General features: G+C 36.1%; 1 protein-coding gene across 4 annotated transcripts in view; it reads right to left on the reverse strand.

Annotated features, from left to right (window-relative positions):
* Positions 1-25,973, reverse strand: part of LOC144956523 (adenylyl cyclase-associated protein 1-like) — a 76,503-nt gene extending 50,530 nt beyond the window's left edge. The window contains exons 1-9 of one of the 4 annotated variants that reach the window (XM_078887073.1): positions 25,872-25,973; positions 23,953-24,000; positions 16,046-16,067; positions 12,893-13,710; positions 11,572-11,675; positions 10,791-10,868; positions 10,145-10,198; positions 8,132-8,221; positions 6,600-6,791 (exon numbers count right to left, since the gene is read on the reverse strand). In XM_078887073.1, the coding sequence (XP_078743199.1) occupies positions 6,600-6,791; positions 8,132-8,221; positions 10,145-10,198; positions 10,791-10,868; positions 11,572-11,675; positions 12,893-13,655 (1,281 nt within the window). In that variant the 5' untranslated portion in view covers positions 13,656-13,710; positions 16,046-16,067; positions 23,953-24,000; positions 25,872-25,973. The remainder of the gene's footprint in view (positions 1-6,599; positions 6,792-8,131; positions 8,222-10,144; positions 10,199-10,790; positions 10,869-11,571; positions 11,676-12,892; positions 13,711-16,045; positions 16,068-23,952; positions 24,001-25,871) is intronic. The other 3 variants (XM_078887072.1, XM_078887075.1, XM_078887074.1) reach the window with 3 other exon arrangements.
* Between the last annotated feature and the right edge of the window lie 527 nt (positions 25,974-26,500).

Raw genomic sequence — 26,500 nt, forward strand, 5'->3', positions numbered from 1 at the left:
CTTTTTTGTTTGTTTGTTTGTTGCTTTAGGTCTCTTCCAACACAATTGAGGTTATATGAGAGACCGCTGAAACAAAAAAAAAACAAGCAATCTAACAAAAATAGTACAAATGTAAATCAAAATCATAACCTAAAGATATCATAAGCTAAATTATAAATAACCAAGAACAAACAGGCAGAAGATTTACAGAAAAAAAAATATCCCCTGTCAAAAATACAATCACAAACCAAAGAAGCAGGATAGGCTAGTAAAGAGAAGAAGAAACGACATCACTATCGGATCGTACACCCATGCGAACATCATAGGTATATGATTCAAGGGTGATGCTCCCATCCAACCACCCGCTAATCGTTATCAAATAAAATATCATTTTCCAGAAGTTTACAAAGCAATTTAGTGATTAAAGATGCCGGCAAAACGTAAACGATTTGTTTGGGGTTTTTTTTTTAATTGTTCGGGGGGGGGGGGGGGGGGGGGGATTAATTATGAGAAATGTCTAGATAAGGGTCGTCGGTAACGCTTATGTAATAAATAAATTAATAAATTGAGCTCTTATATAGCGCAATATCCACTAAATGTGCTCAAAGCGCTTTACTAGGGGTCCCTGGTCAACAGCAACATCTAACATGGAGGACGGGACATGACGCCTGTTAGGCGATATTACAATTTTTCGGACAAAGACAACGCTGTTAACGGCCAGGTACTCATTTTACACCTGAGTGTGGTGAGAGAATGTGAGTAAAGAGCCTTTTCCAAGAACTCGACTATGCGCCGAGCGAGGTTCGAACCCAGGACCTTCCGATCCGAAAGCGAGTGGCATACCACTAGACCACATAGCCGCACTAAATTTATAATTTATTATATGAAAATAGAACAAACATGACTGATTTATACACGATACTAAGCTGCTAGGACTTGAGATGCCTAAATGAGCCAGTAAAATGGAGAGAAAAATAAAGTGAGTAGGTGTGACTCGTTGTTTGTTTTGTGTTGTTCCCTTATAGATAGTAAGCAGATGACGTCACTCAGGCCTTTGTTATTGTTTTTGCCATCTGCGTTTGTGAGTTGTTCTCACTAAACTGTATTAACCAGACTATAAAAGTTCATGGTTACACAGAGTTTGTGTGTTGGTCCGTTATACTTCCGGATGGCAATGTTGTGAACTACTTGGCCAAGCGCATTCTATCTATATTATGAGTCACATCTACTCACTTGATTTTTCTCTCCATTTTACTGCTAGAAGCTGTGGACTGTAAAAAGAAATGAACAAAAATAAAAATAGATAGTGTGCGCTTGGCTAAGAAACTCACCAACATTGCCATACGGAAGGTTAACGAACCAGCACGCAAAACGATGTGTAACCATGAAATTTTATATCTGGTGTATGGCTGTGTCTGTATTTGTAAATGTGTTGATGTTCATACCATGAACCAAACTGAGCATTGTTTACCTCACATGAATTGCCTTTAATTTGGACAATAAAGATTATTATTATTATTAATATAGTTTAGTGAGAATTTCTCATAAAATCGGATGGCAAATAACAAAAACAAAACAAAAACAATTACAATAACCCGAGTGACGTCAACGTCGTTCTATCTATAACAGATTTGAAAATAGAACAAACAACCAAACACGGACCGTTTCGGGCTCAGGCTCAGATCAGATAATCTGCTGCCAGCCCAAATTCCCACAGCGCATCATCGAATCATCTTGTCCATTCAATTCCCCAAAACGAGGCTCTTCTGGGACAAACAGAAGACGTTGCTTTTGTTGCGGTTATAATATTTCCCCGAGTCTCCCAAGGGACGCAATCGCCTCAACAACCGTACATACACACACGTATATTATATATAATATCTACATCCCAATCACAACTACGTCAACGAATACGTGGAGGATTCCCTTTTCTTCTTCTCTTCTGTTTGCATTCTTGACGGCTTGGAACTGTCCAAACCACACCGTGGAGCGAGGCGGAACCCCTGCAGTGCCGTCATCAATTAATACGACCAATCTCCAATTACCTCCCTTTCCATAAACAAATCAGCGCATTATAATAAATAACAATAACAAAAACAATAGCAGCAGGACCAATGCTATCTCTAGATTGCTACGAGCAGGACGAATGCCTGAATTGTAACGATGCCAGCAGATCCAACTACAATCACTGGGGAATCGTGGGCGAATGTGTGTCTATGTATGTTGTTATTGTTGTGCTTTCTCACGTCTGAAGCAAGGGGGGGGGGGGGGGTGCCTTTTGCAAGTCTGACTACTTTTACTTTTACAAAGATTTCGTAAAAGAAATTTAGGAGCAGGCACCGCCGCTGTAAGATAAAGAACTGAACAACTGTATAGGTAGCTCGAAGATGACGTCACTCAGGTCTTTGTTATTGTTTTTTGCCATCCGCGTTTATGAGTAATGCTCACTGAACTGTATTAACCGGACTATAAAAGTTCATGGTTACACAGAGTTTTGTGTGTTGGTCCGTTATATTTCCGGATGGCAATGTTATGAGCTTCTTAGCCAAGCGCATACTATCTATATGAAAAGTGCCAGAATATAGGGATTAAAAATTGTCCCAACTATCGGGAGCCTATGTGCTGTAATGGTAGCACGTTTGTGTGTTTTGTGTGTTGTTACGTTATATCCGGCTGGCGGAATGTTGTGAGTAAATTACGTAGGCCCACAGCATTAGAGAGTACGATACGAGTGATTCAATCATCAATCCCTCATCCCAGCCACTCACATCCATTAATACAATGAGATACCGACTCCTGTATGGATGTATGACGTCATCATGCAAACCACGTAGAGAGAGAACAATGTCTTACCGAAGCATAATAGGTGCTTTCGTTTAAGTAAAATACTCACAACATTCACAAGCCGGATATTACGACGTACAAACACACAGAGCGATGTAAAGATAGTATGCGCTTGGCTAAGAAGCTCACAACATTGTCATTCGAAAATATGACGGACCAACACACAAATCTATGTGTAACCTTGAACGTTTATAGTCTGGTTAATACCGTTTAGTGAGAATTACTCATAAACGAGGATGGCAAAAAAAAAACAAAAAAAAAAACAAAAAAAAACAACAATAACACAGACCTGAGTGACGTCATCTTCGAACTATGTATAACTATGAAAACAAATATAATATATGATCAACATGTAACGGGTATCAGGCATGTGCTGAAGTTGGCTATGGGTAATATGACGGCTAAGACAATGCAAAAGACCAAACAAAAAAATATGTTTAAAATCCATTTTGGACGATTTGAGTGAGGTGAATCGTCTCAGACATCATCACTACTTCATTAGTGAGCACAAATCATTCACAATAGGATATACAAGCTACAAGAAAGTAAAGTTATTCGAATATAATATTATATCCGAACCTTTCCGCTCGAACATTTTAAAAATCATCAACAATCACCCCCCCCCCCCCCCCACTCCCCCTCTTTTTTTTTTGGTTCCCCCCGACCCCAGACTAAATCCACCATTAAAAAAAAACAAAAACATAAATAATCACCAAAAAAAAAAAACATATCATAACCGTCACGGAGAATTGAGTTGTTCCCAACAACCAATCACCAATCACCCCGAAGACAGCTTTACACAGCACAGCATGACTACAGCCGTGATAAACTGTCAAAACCAAGGGACGTAAACAAGGATGAATGGACGTATTTTTGGGGGTTACTCCCCCTTGTACCAAGAATAGCTCCATAGCGCAGATGGGAATATTGTTCAATGGATCTTTATTATCCATAAACAGGGCTTTAACATATCAGAAACTAGAACTACTAGTCAAAATTACCAATTTGAAATAAATATGTTAAAATATTGCTTTTAATTACTTACTTACTTATCCGGACCAGCGACCACCTGAACTCTAGCCCTTCGGTCTTGTGCCATGACGTAGAAGTTAGACTTCTTAAATATTGCTTTTAACTCCCTTATATACTAGTACGGCAACAACACTTTGTTTTCAAGAAATTTTAACACGTATTATATCATTACATTTACATGGACAATGCTAACGAAAGAATGAAAATGGATAGGCTTCGTGTCGTATGGGAACAAAACAGACAATGGGCATTTCGGGTAAAAACCCGTCGTCAGCATAACAATGCACAAATTAACGTGGAAAACAAATAAAACAAAATGCAAAATAACTTGTATCGGGACTCAAACATTTATATCACTTCAACGCCAGTAAAAAGGAAGAAAATGGAGGGAAGTCAAACAATTCTAAATTTACAATTAAAATCAAACGAAAAATAGGTAAGATAAAGGGGAATTGGTTCAAATCGGGAACACAGTAGACTCCAGGAGTGTACCTAGTTTGAAATCATCTAAAAGTCTCACCAAGAAGCAAGCACAGGATCCCACTAGAAGGAACACACTCAAATGTTGATAAACTATATTCAAAACAAAAACTATGATAATAGTACGCAGCAGAGAGATGATATACAAAGTTTTGTTTTAAATCACCTCCCAAAACTAAAACTATACATTTGACTGTTTCCCTTCCAGCCAATGACTCTGGCAAGGGCCAGTACAAAAACCTATTTATCCCATTCCAAGACAAAGACAGAAATCAAACCTAGAAAAGGAAATATAGGGGGGAATAGAAGACACAGCACAAGTGACATACCCCACCCAGTAATATGCAAATCTTTTATAATAGAATTGTGTCCAATCTAAAGGGTAGCAAGCAAAATATGCTATTGCCTGTTCGTTTTACCCTTTAGAAACTGGGATAAACCCTGGACCCATCGTACAATTTTACATCCAAACCAGCGACAAGCTGATCTCTAGCCCTTCAGCTTTGTCCTGTGACGTCGTTTTCCCAGTCATTCATGCTGGAGAGTCCTTGGTCTGTTTTCCCCACCCCAACACATTATCCATGTGGACTACTCGACATCGACATCCATCTTTGAAAACAGCATAATATTATAAACAACTTGTTCAAACCATTTTTGTCATGCAGAGAGGAGGCACTAATCAATTACATAACTTTAAAAAAAGTAAAGATAGAAATGGAGCTCGGATACAAACAAAAAAACAAACAAACAAAAAACTTTCAAAACAAAACAAAACAAAAACAAACAAATAAAAATAAAACATTTAAAAAAAAGGTTTTGTTTTGTTTTTAAGGGTTTTACGGCGCTTGCAACACAATTATAAAAAGGCAGCTAAGCATACATTGATAATACGCATGTAACTCTGAGTGAATGTGAGAGATAAAAAAAAGTAACAGAGAAAGTAAGAAAGAAAGAAAGAAAGAAAGAAGAGAGAGAGAGAGAGAGAGAGAGAGAGAGAGAGAGAGAGAGAGAGAGAGAGAGAGAGAGAGAAGAGAGAGAGAGAGAAGAGAGAGAGAGAGAGAGAGAGAGAGAAGAGAGAGAAGAAGAGAGAGAGAAGAGAGAGAAGAGAGAGAGAGAGAGAAGAGAGAGAAAAGAGAGATAGAGAGAGAGAAAGAGAGAGAGAGAGAGAGAGCATTGACCAGAAAGAGAAAGAGATATAGAGAGATATGTTTTGTTTTTGTTTGTTTTTAAGGGTTTTACGGTTTAGGTCACATCAGCGCCAGTAAAAAGGAAGAAAATGGGATAGTAAAAACATTCTAGATGTACAATTAAAAGGATTGAGGAAAAAGTAAGACAGAGGGGAAATGGTACAAATCGGGAACAGATGTAGATTCCAAGAGCACACTATCAGCGTACTTAGTTTGAGATCACCTAAATGTTTCACCCAGACACCAGCACAAGATCCCTTTCAGAGGAATACACTCAAATGTTAACAAATCATGTTTTAAAAAAGTAACAACAGAACATACAGAGAGATGATTTACAAGGAACAAAAATACCTAAATACCAAAACTATAACTATACATTCGACTGTTTTCCTCCCAGCCAAGGACCCTGGCCAGGGTCAGGACAAAACTAAGTAATCTCATCCCAATCAAAGACAGAAAGCAATTGGAAAACAGATACAGGGGGATAGAAGACAGCAAGTACCTTCCTGCCCACTACGGGAGGTCGGGAACCCCACCCAGATATAGAGAGATATATATATATATATATATAGAGAGAGAGAGAGAGGAGGGGGGGGGGGGGGGGTGGAGAGGAGGGAAGTGTGGCTAGAGTGTTCATACAAGTGAGTTTGTTTTTGAAGGAAAGGGAAAAAGAGATTGATAAAAAATGTAAGGAATTGTGTGAGTGACGGTGGTGGTGCTGGTTGGGGGGAACTGCATGTGAATTCGAAAAGTGGTTGTGTGCACATGTGTGTGTGTGTGTGGTGTGTGGGTGGAGGGGCAGAGGTATATACACCTGTAAAAGCCAAACATCTTGGGGGCAGCGTGGCTCAGTGGCACAGTCTTGCTTCTTACCGAAAGGTACAGAGTTCAATCACCCGCCAGTGCGTTGTGTGGCCTTGAGAAAGTCACCTCACCCTAGCTCACTTTGCAGCCCTGCCCTGCGACTGATGCCTGGGTTATTCCAGTCTTCCCTTGGAATAGACCCTAAAGACAAATTTCCCCTTGGGGATGAATAAAGGGAATTTTATTTATTTTGTTATTTTCAAAAAATCTTACCTGTGGGTTCCAGGTCACTCCAGTGGTATGGTTGTCCTTCACATACTGATGCAGGTCCTTGAGGACGCTGGTCCAGGCTTTGGTCCAGGCCACGTGCTTGGGGTCCTTCTCCTTGAAGTCCTTGAGGACACGGTTGCTGTAGAACACGCCTGCGTCAATCATCTCTTTGATGTAAGGGGCTGGAGTCGGGGACTGAACACACAAAACACAAAAAAGAACAGTTTGTACAACGCATCAGTGTTATCCTTGGTGTGTAGGACTGGAGACACACATCACATGAACAATATATATAAATATATATATCTTTTTTTTTCATGAGAGATGGCCTGAAGTAAAGGTGTCACATAGTGGAATCTGTAGGTTTTCAAATACTGACATAAGTAATAATAATAATAAATAATAATAAATAATAATAATAATAATAATAATAATAATATAATAATAATAATAATAATTAATATAATAATAATAATAATAATATAATAATAATAATATAATAATATATAATAATAATAATAATAATAATAATAATTAATAATAATAATAATAATAATAATAATAATAAAAATAATAATAATAATATGTTTTTGTTTTATTTTTAAGGGTTTTACGGCGCTTGCAACACATTTAGGTTATATTAGCGCCAGTAAAAAAGGAAGAAAATGGGATAGTCAAATTCTAGAATTACAATTAAAGCACCCAAGAAAAAGTAAGAAAAAGGGGAACTGGGAACAAATAAGGAACAGATGTGGATTCCAAGAGCACACGATCAATGTACTTAGTTTGAGATCACTGAAAAGTCTCATCTGGCCACAAGTACAATATCCAACAAAGAGGAATATACTCAGATGCTTACATTATACATTGAAAATAACAAATATAACAATACATAACAGAGAGAGATGATTTCCAAGTAAAAAAATATCATATCCCAAAACTCTTAACTATACATCAACTCTTTCCCTCTCAACCAGGGTATCTGGCCAGGGCCAGGACAAAACAAAGTAATCTCATTCCAAGACAAAAAGCAATTGGAAAACAGATATAGATAGAATGAAGTTGACGTCACTCGGGTCTTTGTTATTGTTTTTTGCCATTCGCGTTTATGAGTAATTCTCACTAAACTGTATTAACCAGACTATAAACTTCTAAGGTTACACATAGTTTTGTGTGTTAGTCCGTTATACTTCCGGATGGCAATGTTGTGAGCTTTTAGCCAAGCGCATACTATCTATAGGGGGATAGAAGACCCAAAAACTACCTCCCTGCCCACTATGGGGGGGTCGGGAACCCCACCCAGTAAATCGTCCCAACTACCGTTAAAACCTCTGTAGTGTAATGGTAGCACATCTGACTGGTAATCAGGAGGTCTGAGGTTCGATCCCCTGTCAAGGTTGGTTGATTGTTTTTTGGGGAGGGGCGGGGGGATATTTTTAAAAAACTTATTATTGTACTAATCTTTCTTGCTTTATCTGGCAACACTGTTTCACACATATGTATTTAGATGTTTATTCTAGTAATATCCAACTTACAATGGACACCCACCCCATGGCGGAGATGGACTCGGAGATGGTGGACAGATGGTTGAAGACATCACTACGTCGGTTGTTTTCTCTGAAAGTCTGGTTGGTGGATGGATAGACAATAGAAATATTATAACACATACTGGGTGAGTCACTCAACATGAAGAAAACAGTAAAAGGAACAAAGATGTCTGGTGGACGACGGATAAACAAGATAATATAAATACACATACAGGGTGAATCACTCAACACGAAGAAAACAATAAAAGGAACGAAGATGTCTGGACGACGGATAGACAAGATAATATAAATACACATACTGGGTGAGTCACTCAACATGAAGAAAACAATAAAAGGAACAAAGATGATGTCTCTCATATTTTTGTTATTATCTTTAGATAACCTGTTAGTCTCGCTTTCGGATCGGAAAGTCCTGGGTTCGAGCCTCGCTCGACGCATAGTTGAGTCCTTGGAGAAGGCTCTTTACTCACATTCTCTCATCGTACTCAGGTGTAAAATGAGTACCTGGCTGTTAACAGCGTCGTCTCTGTCTGAAAAAAAAATTATAATATCACCTAACAGGCGTCATGTCCCGTCCTAAATGTTAAATGTTGCTGTTGGCCAGGGATCCCTTGTAAAGCGCTTTGAGCACGTTTAATGGATATTGCCCTCTATAAAGCTGAGTCATGAAGAAAACAAAAGGAAAGAAGATAATGCCACTCAGATCTTTGCTATTATTCTTAGACAGCCTGTTAGTGAGCAGGTTGTCACTAAAGTCTTGATGAAACAAAATTGACAAAACTCAGGTCTTAGTTAATGTTTTCAGCCAGTCATTTTTATGAGTAATTCCCACAAAACTGTATTAATCAGATTATAAACATTCAAGATTACACATAATTTCGTGTGTTGATGCATTATATCCAGCTGGCAGATTGTTGTGAGTGTTTTGGCTAAACGCACAGCATCAATATCAATCAGACTACAAACAAACATTAAAGATTACACACAGTTTTGTGTGTTGGTGTGCGTTTCTCAAATTTTGAAAAGTGACCAAATATCTCTAGAGAGAGCGGACCGCACAAAAGAAGAGGCCTTGAGTTGAATGAGTTAAAACACGATATAAAAACGTTTTATTTGTTTTTATTATTGGCTGAAGGAGAGTTTTGAGCCAAAACATTCAGATTTGCATTTTTCGTCTTTTTTTATTTGATTGAAGCTGTTGAATTCACGTTCGAACATTAGTTTTTATATTGTAATAACTTAGAATTCACTTTGACAATTAGCACATTTAGTGTTTTTACTTTTGGCTGAAGAAAGATTTTGAGCCCGAAACATTCCATGCTTAGCATTATGTTCTTCTTTTTTTTTTTTGAAGTATTTGTTCTTTTTTTGGAGCTGTTGAATTCACTCTCGAACATAACTTTTTATAGTTACAATCTAACACCTTAGTATTCACTTTGACATTGAGCACACTCGTATGCTGCAGATGGCCTTCAATGTAAGCTGGAAAGAGCACATATCAAATGAAGAGCTCTACAGTGACCTCGAAGATTCAAAAGAGAAGACTGAGACTTGTGGGACACTGCTGGAGACACAAGGAGGAGATTGCAAGCAGTCTTGTGCTATGGGAACCACCTGAGAGAACCAGAAGCAGAGGCAGGAAGAATAAAACTTACATTGACTGTCTGTAAGATGACACAGGAATGGACAACACCCGGGAGCTGAGTACACTTATGGAGGACAGGACACAATGACGAAGACTTGTGGCTCATGTTGGGTGCCCCAAGGGGCGGCCTAAGTAAGTAAGTAAGCATTAAGCACGTTTAGTGTTTTTACTATTGGTTGAAGAAAGGTTATGAGCCCGAAACACTCAGTGCTCAGTAGCATTTTGTTCTTTTTTTTTTTAAGCTGTCATATTAATTTTTGTACATGAGTTTTTACAGTCCAGTAGTTTAGTATTCACGATGACTCTTGAGCATATTTAGTGGACATTGAGCTATATGAAAGTTCACATGGACTTACCTGGACTTCAGTAATCTTGGCACCTACAGGTTTCAAAAGTTCCCCGTTGACATTCTGTCAGGTAGAGAGAAAGAGAGAGAGAAAAAGCAATGATACAATCAAAGATGGCAAACAAGAACAATGGTATGACACTCGCCTTGGGTTGGAAGGTCCTGAGTTCATGATGATGATGATAAAAATTATGTTGACATTGGCGATGACAATGATGTTGATGTTGGGGATGACTATAAAGATTATGTTGATGTTGGCGACAACAATGATGACGATGTGATTGGTGACAACGATAAGTAGTCCTTCAGAGCCATTGGGACCATGGAGCTGGAGTTTATCCCCGTTTCTATAACGTGAAACGGATAATAACAATTGATTGCTACCCTTTGGATAGGACACTAGTCCATCACAAAGTACTTTCCACCAGGTCTAACAGATCCAGCTACCCAATCACTGCTCGTGGACAGGGGGGGGGGGCAAGAAAAAAAATATTGATAGCAATCGGAATCGATCCTGGTGCCTTTGTGCTTAGAAGCGAGTGCTCTACCAAGTGAGCTATTGAGACACACCCCCCCCCCCCCCCAACAATGATAATGATGATGATGATGATAACGTCAATAATGATAAAGATCAATAATAATTCCAATCTTCTTACAGCTGATGGTTTCTTGCTCTTCGAGGCAATGACGAGGAAATTCCTCACAGCATCGAAGGTGGCCTTCACCATCACACTCTGTGGACAAAGACAATCAGATTATCAATGAAGAATATCAGATTATCAATGGAGAATATCAGATTATCAATGAAGAATATCAGATTATCAATGAAGAATATCAGATTATCAATGGAGAATATCAGATTATCAATGAAGAATATCAGATTATCAATGAAGAATATCAGATTATCAATGGAGAATATCAGATTATCAATGGAGAATATCAGATTATCAATGGAGAATATCAGATTATCAATGGAGAATATCAGATTATCAATGGAGAATATCAGATTATCAATGAAGAATATCAGATTATCAATGAAAAATAAGAAAGAGAAATAGAAAAAGGAAAAAAAACAGAAAGAAAGAGAAGTTTGATCATGAAAAATACATTTGAGTTTACGCCAGTGACAGTAACACTCAGAATAATTACTACTGCTGCCATCACCATCACAAACACCACCATTAGTCTTCTTCTGCTTCTTCTACTTCTACTACTGCTGCTGCTACTGCTACTACTACTGCTGCTACTACTACTACTACTACTAATACTACTACTACTACTACTACTACTACTACTACTATTTCACTTCCAAAATCTTATTTGGGAAATTCCCTATAATAATAATAATAATAATAATAATAATAATAATAATAATAATAATAATAATAATAATAATAATAATAATAATAACAACAACAACCACCATCATCATCATACCTGTGTTTTGACATCACCACCAATGTCATTGGACAACTTGATGAACTCAGCCAAAGGCCCGCTAACAATTGTGTCATATTCTATGACAAAGGGGGCTACCTCGTCTGAAACAAATCAATGGTCGTGTTAAAGCACCAAAAGAAGAGTGGTTTGCAAAATCTCCGTCTTCCCCAATTTTGAGATATTGAGGATTATCTCCCCTAAAATTTCTCATTCGGTCTATTATTTTATCACATTTAAACTTCAAATTTACACAAATCTAGGGAAATTCTTAGGTAATTTGACGCTTAAAATAAAATTTACGTTTCAATTTATCTCATGGATGGAAAACCCCAAAAAGTATAAAAATCAACTTAACGAGTTTTGGAAAACCAGCCTTCAAATGTAGTCAGTCAATGAGAAACACTTGAGTTTTCTATCACCGAAAATTAGTGTCTTGTTTGTTTTTAAGGATTTTACAGTGCCAGCAAATCATTTAGGTCATTTCAGCACTACTAAAGGAAGAAGATTGGAGAGTAAAATATATTCTAGAATTAAAATTGAGCTTTATATAGCGCAATATCCACTAAATGTGCTCAAAGCGCTTTACAAGGGGTCCCTGGTCAACAGCAACATTTAACATGTAGGACGGGACATTTAATTAAAATTGAAAGTACACAAAAAAAAAGTCAAAGAGGAATTAGTTCAAATAGAGAACAGATGTAGATTCCAAGAGCACGCTATCAGTATACTTAGTTTCAGATCACCTAAAAGTCTCACCCAGACACCAGCACAGGATCCCACCAAGAGGAATACACTCCAATGTTTACAAGATATGTTCAAAACAAAAATATAACGATCAGTATATTACAGAGAGATGATTTACAAGGAAAAATGCATCACCCCCAAAAAACTAACACCATATATTTGACATTTTCCATCTCAGCCAAGGACTCCAGCAAGGGCCGGGACAAAACCAAGTAATTCCATTCCAAGACAAAGACAGAAAGCAACTCATAAAACAAATATTGGGGGATAGAAGACACAGCAAGTGGCCTCCTGCTCAAAGCGCTTTACAAGGGGTCTCTAGCCAAAAGCAACAATTCACATGTAGGATGAGAGCAGTACGATCTTTGCTTTGTACCCGAAAAAGGTACAGTGTTCGATCACCCACTGCTGCGCTGTGTGGCCTTGAGCAAGTCACCTCGCCCTAGCTCATATCGTAGCGCTGCACTGCGGCTGATGCCTGGGTTATTTCAGTCTTTCCTTAGAATAAACCCTAGAGACAAATTTCCCCTATGGGATGAATAAAGGGAATTTCATTTTTAAAAAATAATCTTACCACCAGACACACTGGCGCCTTGACCTCCCTTGGCCGCCAACGATTCCAATCTGGACGCAACGGCTTCTAGGCGTGACACCGCAGACTGTAGACTCTTTTCCGCCATCCTGTGACCTTGACCTGCCTCTGTGACCTGAAAGGTGAGAGCCTGAAGTTGAGAAGCTAATTGCGGGATGAGGGATTTAACCTCCCCTAGAGAAGAGTTCCCCTTTTCCGCTTCGGTAATGGCAAGTTCGATCGAGTCAAGATCTAATTTAATTTTGTCTTCTAACTTATCTTTCTGATTTGCTTTGCTATGGCTAGAGCCTTCAATTTTAATGGTAGTAGAATATTGCGCTGAGCTAGGTGTAACACTAATATCAACTTTTTTAGTTTCCGTAGCTTTTTCCACAACAGACTTTTCTACAGAGTTCAAGTTACTCGATTCAATCCGAGGAACAACTTGGGAAGTTTCTACAGGTCGTTCAGACTCGGGCAGAGTCTTAACTGGAGGTTGGGTGTTCTGCGGTGAAGGAGCAGTCGAAGATTTGATGGGCTGTTCTGTGACTGGGGCAGACTGACGTTGCTGGGTGGCTGCGATGGTTCCCTTGTCGAGTTCGGCCTCGGGCCCGATGCTTTGGTTGGAGCTGGACAGAGCGCCTTTGCCAGTCTTGATGTGCGCGTTCTCAGCGATGGGGTGCTGCTGATGGTTGGCCTGATGCTGATTCTTGTTGTCGTCGAGTGCGTAGGTGGTGTTTTTTCCTTTGGGACAACAGCACAGCATTATTGACGTGAGGACATTGTCACAATCCCAAATAGCAGCAGTAGTGGTCGTGTCGCTGAGAGGATGAAATGATTGATTCATGCGTAGATATTAAATGAGCTTAAATGAGCTTTTATATAGCGCAATATCCACTAAACATGCTCAAAGCGCTTTACAAGGGGTCCCGGCCAACAGCAAGATTTAACATTTAGGCTGGGACATGACGCCTGTTAGGTGATATTACAATTTTTTCGTTCAGAGACAGCGCTGTTAACGGCCAGGTACTCATTTTACACCTGAGTAAGGTGAGAGAATGTGAGTATAGAGCCTTCTCCAAGGAATCAATTATGTGCAGACAAGGCTCGAACCCAGGACCTTCCGTTCTGAAAACGAATGTCTTACCACAAGACCACATAGATATTGGTTCATGACTATGTAAAAGTAACATTAGAAAGTAATTACTTTAGCACTTGTATAGCTCAACATCCACCAGAGAGCTTAACAAGGGGTCCCCAGACAACGGCAACAGTTAACGTGCAAGATAAAAGATTACGCCTGTGAGGCGATATTACAATTCTTCTGGACACAAACGTCGTTGACGGCCAGGTACTCATTTTACACCTGAGTGTTGTTAGAGGATGTGAGTAAATGAGTCCGTGAACTAGACTCTTTACTCACATTCTCTCACCATAATCAGGTATAAAATGAGTACCTGGCCATCAACAGTGTTGTCTCTGTCCGAAAAAACAAAATTGTAATATCGCCTAACAAGCGCCTTGTAACATCCTACATGTTAAGTGTTGCTGTTAGTCAGGGACACCTTGTAAAGCGCTTTGAGAATGTTTAGTGGAGATTGCGCTATATAAAAGCTTAAGTTTTTGGGGGTTTTTTGTGTTTTTTTTTATTGACGTGTCTATAATATTTGTCTTAAAAACATGTTTAATAGTCAAGTATCAAATTTTACCTTTAAAGTGATACATGTACAAATATCAGCTATACTGCCATTTTATTGAGGAACACAGTATGTGCTATTTGGTTAACATTGCATATACTGTGTTTTTAAAAAAACGGCAATATAGTATAGAGAACAGGGATTATGCAAAACAAGATAATATATGTAAATCTTTTCCTTAAATATTTCATTATGGAAACTATGCTTTCCAGAAGAAGAAATGGAATAGAACATGGAACATTTTTTGGGACCAACTCAACTCATTAAATGGTAAGTGATCGTAATCATTTGGGGGTCCCAATAGCTCAGTTGGTAGAGCACTCGTTTCATATGCAAAGAGACTAAGATCGATCCTGGGTGCAGTCGAGATTTTTTCCAGATCCTCCCCCCCTGCCCATCAAGCAGTGAATGGGTAACTGAGTCTGCTAGATTTGGCAAAAAGTACTCTGCAATAGACTGGCGTCCTATCAGCAGGATAGCAAACAATTGCTATTGTCCATTATTTCAGGCTTCATTTTTTTTACTATTATTATTATTATTATTATTATTATTATTATTATTATATTATTATATTATAATTATTATTATTATTATTTATTATATTATTATTATTTATTATATTTATTATTATTATTATATATATTATTATTATATTATTATTATTATTATTATATTATTATATTTTTATATTATTATTTATTATTATTATTATTATTCATATTCTATTATATTATGTTATTATTATCTATTATCATCATCATCATTATTATTATTACTTTATTCATCATTATTATTATTATTATTATTATTATTATTATTATTATTATTATAACTATTAATGTTATCATTACATTATCAACATTACATTACATACAACACCATTAATATCATTCACACACAGAAAACAGAAAAAAAGTAAATGATTTAAAAAACTACAGACTACAAGCAGTGTTAAATGAGACTTGCAATCGCTGCGTGTTAGAGAAAGCGATTCAGGTTAAACCCCATCAATGCAGTACCAAGACGGTACCAAACAAAATAGTAACTTGTGCAGAATTCAAAGGAAATAGACCTGATACATTTGTCAATCAGTGGGATTAAAAAAGAAATTAACTAAAATATAAACAAATAAACAACAACAACAACAACAACAACCCATAACAGAGAAAAGAAAAGCATAATAATAATCGCCCACATTATGAAAAATAAAACATAACCTTCCCAACTTTTAGGGTTAGAATCCTAGTCGAAGCCGATACAAAAGCAAATGATCTCCTCGGAGGATAAAGGCATGACTTGGAAAACCATATAGAATGAAATGGGACTATAAACACAGGAAATGAATGGGACTATAGACACAGGAAATGAATGGGACTATAGACACAGGAAATGAATGGGACTATAGACACAGGAAATGAATGGGACTATAGACACAGGAAATGAATGGGACTATACTCACAGAAAATAAAGCCAACTGCCTCCTACATAATATCACAACAGAAAGAAAAAAAGAGAATTTATAAATAACAAAGAGGGAAATCATAAATATGTTACAGTGAATGACATAATCAGTCGGATGGTGAAAAGGTTTGAAATGAGATATTGCCAAGTTTAGTTAGGTCAATTTTTATCCAAAATGAGTTCTTGTCATAAATGATTAAATCAACCCTTTTTGTACATCTCCCGGAAATATCACAGCTTAATTTCATTTCTAAACATTTTTTACAGCTAGTCAAGTTGAAAAAGAATAAAATTTGAGAAAAGTTGCTGGATACCTTTCCCATACATCTGATCATAACATCATGAAAAAATCACCCGATTTACTTCAAATAAAGATTAAAATGCTCTGGGGAGCTTATTCATACAGAAAATGCAAATATAAATGCAAATCCAAAATGTTCACCTTCCGACTGATTACATTATGTCAAGCACTGACACAGATGTCCGCCCTCCAGAAAAATGTAGTGGATTCTAAGCTTTAAAAGGAAGAAGACAATTATTGAAAACGACAACAAAAAGCCCAACCCAAGCCCTACATGTATCTGGACAGAAACAATAAAATTAAATTTTAAAAAATTGAAAATCAGGAGAGAAAAGAGTGACAGAAGAACATTAAAAAAAAAAAAAAATTCCGAACAAAAATTACATTTTGACCACACCTAGTTCAGCGTACAAGAGAAATGAATTATAAACTTCCAACATATTATTTTCACATTGGAACCTAATCTAGGTACGCATTATATTTGCAGGTCTGATAACCGAATGCAATTATGGGCTTAATTTAACATCGTTGTGACAAACACAATTCTGCGTTGGGCTGAGAGTATTTTCATGACAACAGTGGGCCCATTACAACTTGGGTTGTCAGACCTGCATATATTACAAGCCTGGCTTTAATACACATGTCGCTCTTTTTAAAAGGAGAACGAGAAAGATAAAAATCTTGAAATGAAAGAGAGGAGATAAAGTTGCAACACATTTATCTATCAAAAATAACAACAATAACAAAGTGGCTTACATGGAATAAAATACTGTTTTGCAATCATCAATAAATCAATTTTAGGAATAGCATTTCATTTGAGTAACTATAAAATCACTATACACGTTTTCAACACAGCAAAATGACAAATGTGACCCAAAATCTCAAATCGGTATCATGTCAGGATGAATGGGAACTCCGAAAAGTGAATTTAGAAACAAAATAATGAAAAAATACAAACTTTTGAGTGTTTTGCAATACAAAAAATTATATCTACATCAGTGCTGATGGTAGCAAAAAGTGAAAAAGTAGGAAAATGTTGAACGATTGCCTTAAAGCCCCATTTTTAATTCACTAAACCTCAATTTTAGAGCAATTGAGATGATAGACTATCATTGATAATCTAGCTAACTTCTGGAGAGTGGGAAACTACACCTGTGTGATCCACCACACATCAACTCTCTCATTGCTAGCACATTGTTTCGAGAAAATGTAATTTTTAAAAGGAGGAAATTTCTCCTCTGGACTCCAAAATCGAAGATTTCCGTGGATCCGAGGAAAACCATCAGCACTGCTACATATCAGCCAACTTTTCAAAGAGCTAAAATGGGACGCCCTAGCGAACGCACAAAATACCGTTTTGTCCGAAAACAGGAATATGTCTTGCCTTGTCATTGAGTCGCTCAAACCCAGTAAAAAACTTTTTTTTTTTAAATTGAGCTTTATAAAGCACAATATCCACTAAATGTGCTCAAAGCGCTTTACAAGGAGGGGTACCTGGTCAACAGCAACATTTAACATGTATGACGGGACATGACGCCTGTTTGGCGATATTACAATTTTTCGGACAAAGAGAACGCTGTTAAAGGCCAGGTACTCATTTTACACCTGAGTACGGTGAGAGAATGTGTGTAAAGAACCTTTTCCAAGGACTCAACTATGCGCAGAGCGAGGCTCGACCCCAGGACCTTCCGATCCGAAAGCGAGTGTCATACCACAAGACCACATCGCCGCAGTAAAAAGCATCCATGTCAACAGCTTGCCAGATCTAGCAGCAGGCGGTCACATGACCATTAGATGAAAGCATCCATGACAACACAAAAAGTCCATTAGAGATTCACATTGTGTTGTCTTGTCACTACATCACAACTCCGTGCATCGAAGACAATCGCGACTGTGAGTGTCACTGTGGTGAGGACAAATGGACCTACTTAGGCTTTTATTTTGATTTTGTCGATTTCTCTGTCAAATTCAATTTGGTAATTAATTTTTAAAAATATTTTCAGGAAAAGCTTTCCATATGCAGATGGTGCTGGGAAAAAATCAAGTTGAGATGAGCATTAACTCATGACTGCAGGACCTTTGTATGAGTGTTTGTTTCTTTTGTTTGAGATAAGGCTATCAATTGGGATAGTCTGGACTATTATGTAGTGTAATCCGAGATTAAGACCATTTGCTGTTCATTGTTCATGATAATCGTCATCATCATCATCATCATAATCATCATTATTATTATTATCATTATTATAGTAGTAGTAGTAGTAGTCATAGTAGTAGTAGTAGTAGTAGTAGTAGTAGTAGTAGTAGTAGTAGTAGTAGTAGTAGTAGTAGTAGTAGTAGTAGTAGAAGAAGTGGTTTTTCTTATCATTATTATTATTTTTATTGTTTATTCTTATTATCATTATTATTATTATTGTTTATTATTATTATCATTATGTTTATTATTATTATTATTATTATTATTATTATTATTATTATTATTATTATTATTATTATTATTATTATTATTATCATTATTATTATCTTTATTATTATTAGCATTATTATTATTATCTTTATTATTATTATCATTATCATTATTATCATTATTATTATTATTATCTTTATTATTATTATCATTATTATTATGACTGAGAATTAGAATTCATCCGTTTCCATACAATTTCGTATTGCGTAATTGGCCTTATAACAATTTGTCTAAAATTCGTAAAATTAAGAAAAAATTCTTAAGATTCAGCAAGTATGGAATGAATTATCACCATCGAGTTCATCCCGACAGAGTACTGATTGGAGCTGGTGGGGCACATATTTAAAAATAAACAAACAAGAAAACTAAACTAGCAGGCTACTACTACCTATACTATAAAGCATATTACAAACCCCATAGCATAGGTACAAGTACAAAGGTGGTTTGATTCTATGGACACACGATGAAAGTGAGTTAGTCAAAGATGACGAATGTGCAAATTAGTTTCGTTACAAGCAGAAATGAAGAAAGTAACGACTAAGTCTCATGGAGCCAGAGCTGATCCTAGTGTCTGTGGCACAAAACGGACAATAGCAATTGGTAGCTTCCCTTTGGATAGGACGCTAGTCTATTGCAAAGTACTTTCCACCAGATCAAATAGACCCAGGTACCCAATCACTGCTGGGTGTACAAGGAGGTTAGAAAAAAAATAATCTCGATTTCCCTCGGGATCGTGCTCGTGAAGGTCCCTTTGCATGTGAAGACAGTGCTCTAATAACCTCCAATATAAATGAGATACATACAGTCAAGTATCATTAGCTCATAAAACACACATGAAATATCAATATTTACAGGAAAGTAGAATTTTTGAACAACAAGAACCACATTGCCCGATGCAGGAAATGACAAAACAAAGAAGAAAAAAAAAACAAAGTATAAAAAACATCAGTGTGTCGTAGCTACACATTACATGTTGTGCACATTTTGGTGTGTAAGAAAATTAATACTATACCATCCATAATTAGTTACATACATAGTGCATCAAAAAGTTCACGAGCACACAATGTTGGTTAGAGCAAAATCACACATTTCTTGCTTGTTATAATATAGCATCATATAATGACATTTACAAACGGTGCTCTTATGGATTGAAGTTGTTTAATCTCATAAAAGGATGACACTTGCTCAAAGAGAGAGAAAATTATTATCTTGGGAAAAAAAATAATCCAAAAAAAAACAACAAATTTTGAAAGCTTTTTCAATCTTTAAAATAAAATAAAATAAATCAATCAATCAATAAACTTTTTCATCCAAAATGAAATTGGTTTTACATATCATGTGTATACCATTTATTTGTAAACAAATTCTAAAATTTTTAAAAGGGGAAAAAGTTTTTAAGGGGAAACGATAACAAAACAACAACAAAAAAGTTTTTAAAAGTCAGGTAATAAAACATATTTCATCCTATCTAAACAGAGAAAGAATAAAAATGTCTAAAATACATACACAAATCATTAGGAAACGAGTCCAAAACAACAAACCACAGATAGTGTGAATACCACAGATAGCATTGAAAAAAAGGTATGATAGTAACCGAGCTAGCTTAATTGTGACCAACCACCTATCTCAAATCAGTAGTATTATATTGGTTGAAAAATGGAGTTTTTGGTCAAAATTGAGGAATCGAGTTAAATTTATACGCTTTATAAAAATCACTGGTCAATGGATGGAGTTCCCTCAAAGCTTAAATCTCGCATGCCTCGTGTTATATTTAACTTCAAAAGCCCTTGGTGTGGTGTCTGGTCCATCCCAACATAATAGCTTTGAGACGACAGGCCTCATATGTATATGCAGACTTAACTGTTTCAAATTGGTATCGATGACCATCAGAGGTCTGACCTGTCCAAAATTACATAATATGTGGTGTGCAAAGCTTGTTCTTAGAGTTTTGATCCGCCGAGCGTGAAAATCGAGACTCCAAAGTTTTGATCCGTCAATCGTGAAAATCGAGACTTCAGAGCTTTGATCCGCCAACCATCTATCTATACATTAAATTTCAATCACTTGGTTCAACCTGACATAATACCATTTTGAGACATTGGGTCACATTATAGGTTAACAAAGGACATGAAGAAAACACAAACATATAGAGAGATAAAATACAGAGAGAATTACATACATAATATTATAATAAATCATACGGGTAGAAACACCCACTCCCCACAGTAGAACCTGAATATCTCAACAACATACATAACCGTTACCTAAAATCATAGCAGTTGACAAAATCGTCTGAAAAATTTTCACGGAATGAACGTTTAAGGCAAAATTTTAATTATATTCTTACATAAAGTGAGCAAAATGTTTCATGAAAAGAGTTCGTTTTTGGTTTTTAAATGATGGCGATATTGTCGGAAATCCGACAATTCTAAGTCATTTTACAAGTCTGTGTGTTACATGGTGTCTTTTCTCAAACCCACATAAATAAATATGACCATTTATATATAGTCATCATCACATCATTTCACACCAGAGCGGGATACATTTCATAGCCTCTGTGGCTGCAGGTTCTTAATTCCATGTCTGTGCAAGTCAGTCCAAAGATACATTCCAAGAGAACGTGTTCCATGGACTGCATATATATAGTGATACTAAGAAGCTGCTAGGAGCTCTGGACAGTAAAAAGGCGTGAACAAAAATGAATACAACAGCTCTGAAAAAAAAAGAAGAACAAAATACCAAACACGGCATGTTCCGGGTTCAAAACCCTTCTCTACAGCCAATACCAAAAACATTAAAACACCCCTTAAACTCCAGACAGATGACAGAGTAGAAGTATTTGCTTTGCTAAAGATGGGTTTTGAGTCCGAAACATTCCGTGTTTGGCATTTTGTTCTTTTCCAAAGCTGCTGCATTCATTTTTGATCACAACCATTTATATTCTTATCCACCTATTCAACACAGTATGATGCAATTTTAAACGCTTCACTTATTCACCCAGCAGAAATGACATAAGGAACCAAAAATTCCAATTCATATGGAACGAGTCACCTATAAAGCATCCTTTTTGAACTAGCACTCAAACAATAACTGTCACTATCGATAGTCATCAGGTACCCACTTTATACCCGAGTCAAATGATGAATTATTTGTTAACCCTCTCGTGTTCAGATTCTTTTTGGGGGAGTAGATAATGAGTTCCCTATATGGCCATGTCAATCATGTAGACATCCTTTGATGATATAAGCCTACTCTTTGATATCTGTAGTCGCCTTTTCGTTTTCTACGGTCACTCATGGCTAAACTCCGCCCAGAAACGATTTCATAGGTCCGTCCATCACCAAATTTCAAACTTTTGTTCTCGTGAGTTCATAAGTTTTTTGACCGAAGAACGATTGGCTACTGAGCATCTTGACCCTTCAACGATTGGTCGGTCTGGCAGCTCACGTGTCAACAGCCGTCAACAATGAATTGATACATCGTCGATGCAGTGGAAGACGGCCATGGAATAGTTGCGTCACATCGCCACGTTGTTGAATAAATTATCCAGGCATGGTCGATAGGTAAAAAAGCCAAATTATGTTCTAGTTACATTTGAAACAAACAAAGTATATCACTGATCTCGTCTCTTTGAGATATAAAGAATGATATAAAAATCAAGAAAATCGGCCGATAAATAAAAAAGTTGCTAAAAAAAGCTAAAATAAACAAAAGCAATTTTTAAAATCAAATTTATTCGTAAAACAGTTGGTTTTCAACCGATTTTTATGAAACAAAGACCAATGTACTTCTTTTTTCAAGCTGATTTCATCAATGTGACTTTCAAATTCCTCAGAATTATATTTTTTACTTTTAGATTTTAGCTTTTAGGCCTACTCCATAAGGTGTTATATTTCTTGCATAACAATAGCGTAATACATCGACGGGGAGAAGCGTCTTTGTTTCGGCCAGCTGGATAGATAGCCTGTGATTGGTCGAAGACTTTGAGATGCTTGATTCACAATTCTACACGAACGGACCCCGGCGGTCTATCAAAGAGGTGTAACAAATTTATTTACCGACTATTTTTCTTGGTGCTAAAATTACAAAGTAATAATTTCGGATCAGAAAAAATAACTCTGAAGTTCCCATCTCTTTATTACAATAAAATTGATACCTCGAATGACAAAATCGACCCACAAATAAGGGAGTTATAAATTATTCATAATATTTTTAAAAGTTTACAATAATGGTCTTCAAAGTCATTTTTCATCACCAAAGTCGTAATTTTTTACCGATTTTTACCAAACAAAGTGCAATGTCAATGATTTTCACCCGCAAATAAAATAGGATTTAAATCGCAATTTCTGAAATGTATTTTCTTTTCTGTCGGCAAATTTATAAAAATCAAAGCTGAAAACACCCTGCGGCAGTGACAGGGCCTGTCATTTCCTTCACAACGATTGGATTTTACTTACTGAGGCCAGTCTTGACTACCCCGCCCATGAATATTATGCCGTTGTCGGTTTTTGTCGGGTTGAATCTTAAAGAGTTAAGGGTCTTACGCAACGACAAAAACAGCACATCCAGAGTTTTGTGATCATTGCTACTTATCCAGTCAATGTCCATACTAAAAGTATATAACATTGTAAAGATACAGAAAAGTAATACTCTTAACTTTAAGTTTCAGCCAATCATGATAGATTAATTGAACACTATGGGATGCAACAGTCAATCTCAGAGATGCCATGCAATCCGTCCGTTCAACATGCGGACAAATCGGGTAATCGAGAGAATAAAAATAATCGAGTAATTAGTAAATACTTGTCACTTGTCGAGACACTCAGGTTCTTCTGTTAAAAGCATTATATACAAATCAAGAGCATGGTTTGATAATATATGATAATAATAATAATAATAATAATAATAATAATAATAATATAAATAATAATGTTAATAATAATAACAATAATAATAATAATAATAATAATAATAATAATAATAATAATATGACAATAATAAAGAGGTGAAAGTGCACCCCATGCCTAGGGTTAAGGTGGCAGATGTCAAATCAATCATAGAAAACGTGAATACTGTATTAAATATATATACATATATTATAGTAAGGGGAGAGATATTAATACAAGCCACAGTTTCTTACCAATAGCTGATGTGTGTATGATGAGGCTATGGTAGAAATGAGAGAAGTCTGAAAACAGCAGCAGATATTGAAATGGATTAATTTTTCCATCTTTACTAAACACTCTACACTGCTGTAAAAATGTTTTAATTTTTCAATGTTTTAAAAATCTTGGCCAGAAAAATATTTTTTTAAATTATAGTAATAGACTACAATGATCGGAAAATTGTCAAAATGTTTCAAAACTGACCACACCATTTTTCAATTTGTTTTATTCTTTTTTTTTTTTCCACATCATATATTGACACTAAACTAATAAAAATGAAAATCGTCACAATCAGCACTTCTAAAATTGTCAACTTCTTCAATACATTAAACATTCTGTAACTAGACACCATATTTGAATTAAAGAAAAAGATAGCATCAAAACAATTTTTAAACTGAGAAGCTTATTTATAAAGGAATACAGGAAATCAGAAAGATGAGATTTTTGAAATCAGAATTCCACCACCGCATTGCATTAAAAAAATCCTTTCTCTAACTTTTAAGGTTCTTTGTAATGCAATAATTAAAGAAATTTTGACAATATTGAAATGTCATGTAGAGATATTTTCATAAATAAAGCATGTGTGTTATCAAGAAGTAATACATATATCAGGGATTCCCTTTGCCATAATTAAAAAAAAAAAAGCCTGAGAGAGAATATTAAATTACATAAAAATATTTCGTCCAATGCTTCTGTTCATCAAATGGTATAACCCTTAAATCATAGAAATAGAAAAGGATTAATATCCACGTAGCTTCCCCTTAACTGTTGCCTTTAACTGTAACCAAATAAAATGCTTTCATCCTTTACTTTTTAAAACCAACTCACCAATACCGACCAAGGTCAGCCGGAAATTTTCAAAAAGCCGGTTTTCCAGCTTTAGCCAGAAAAAGGGGATCCCTGATGTATATTATATACATAGATTATATAGGACCCAATCTAACACATTCTTCACTTCAAAACAAAACTAGCAGTCTCAAGTCATCTACAAGGCAATCTATGGATTTCTAAGACTAACTTAGCTTATTTATGACTCGTCTTGTTGTACGATGAACGGTTAGAACTAAAACAAAAAGTGAAAAATGTGACATGCTGAGACAATTACTAGATACTTTTGACTCTTTCTAAACTTGCCATTACCAAAGCGGTGTAAGGAGAGCTAAAATATTATGAGAGGAAGTTTCCACACACTAAAACTATCAATAAAGTAAAGATAACAAGATGACAAAAAATTGTTTTGTTTATCGAAGAATTAAGGGTAACTATTGGTCGTCATTACCCTTTCAAAATATCAAAATCAAAATGAAAACAACCTGGAGCTGACGTGAGTTTGAGCTTTGTGAAAAAAATAAATCAAACAAACAAACAAAAAAAAACATCACATGAACAGCCAGGCTCCGATTCTCTTTGGTAAGTTCAGAAGCTTGTGGTGTCAACTAAAATAAGTCATGGCAGGATAAAACTTAATCTTAATCAAAGCCTGAAACTGAAACTGTGTCAGTTCAGTACAGTAAACCAGTTCGGAAACCGAGCTGATCAGGAAGTTGTTTGGTGTTTAAATCGTTGAATAAAAATAGTTTGAATAGTGTTTAGGGTGTATGAAAAGGTGTTATTTTTTAAATGCCACACTAAGCAGTTGTTTAGAAACAGCATTGCCATTGCATTTACAAACAAACAATGTTTCTGTAACTTGTGGGCGTCAACCCAGTTCAGTGGACTGATGAAGGCGAGGGGGCAACTCCCACTCCCACCGGCCATCGACAGCGCTGATGACTCATTCAAACCGAATGAAAAGAATTTGCTAACATGCTTTTAATCATGATAAAAGTTGTAACAAACTTCTCTATATTAAATGAAGTGAAGAAGGGAATATTCAAGCAACTATTTGTTTTACCCGAAATAATACTTTGGTCAAGTTGTCGGTACTTTCGGAATGAAGTTTTCTTCCGTGTTGAGGACAACAAAAACGGAAGTGGTTGAGTCCAATAACCAATGACGCAAGTTCCACCGGATACTGTTATACATTCCAGTCACAGCGCTCTAGTCAAAGGGACTGACATGACGTCATTACTATTTTAAGACAAGTTCCCGATTCATTTTCCTTTTAAAAACCTATAAAAATTAAAGAATCATTTATTTTTTATCTCTTAGAAATCGAGGAAGTTTATTTTTTTTATTTGTTTTTTTTTTTTTGTTTTTTTTTGTTTGATTTTTTTTTTGTTTACTATGCCGGGATGGTTTCGGTGCTGAAAATGGAATATATTAATATTTAAAAAATCAAACTTGGACGAATTTATAACACTGTGTAGCCTATATTATTTTATTGAGGAGGATGAAAGTATAAGAGAGTGCCGACGTGTACACATATATGCAGGTCTAACATCCGAACCTACTTATGGGCCTACCTATTTTAACATTGTTCAAATGAACAATATTTTGTGCCATTAAAAAAAAAGATTTCCATTCCAACAATGAGCCCATAATGGATTGGGTTACCAGACCTGCAAATAAGTGCACGTTGGA

Source organism: Berghia stephanieae, chromosome 11 (genome assembly GCF_034508935.2).
Source record: "Berghia stephanieae isolate SIO BIC M18660-M18661 chromosome 11, UCSD_Bste_1.3, whole genome shotgun sequence".
Taxonomy (NCBI): domain Eukaryota; kingdom Metazoa; phylum Mollusca; class Gastropoda; order Nudibranchia; family Aeolidiidae; genus Berghia; species Berghia stephanieae.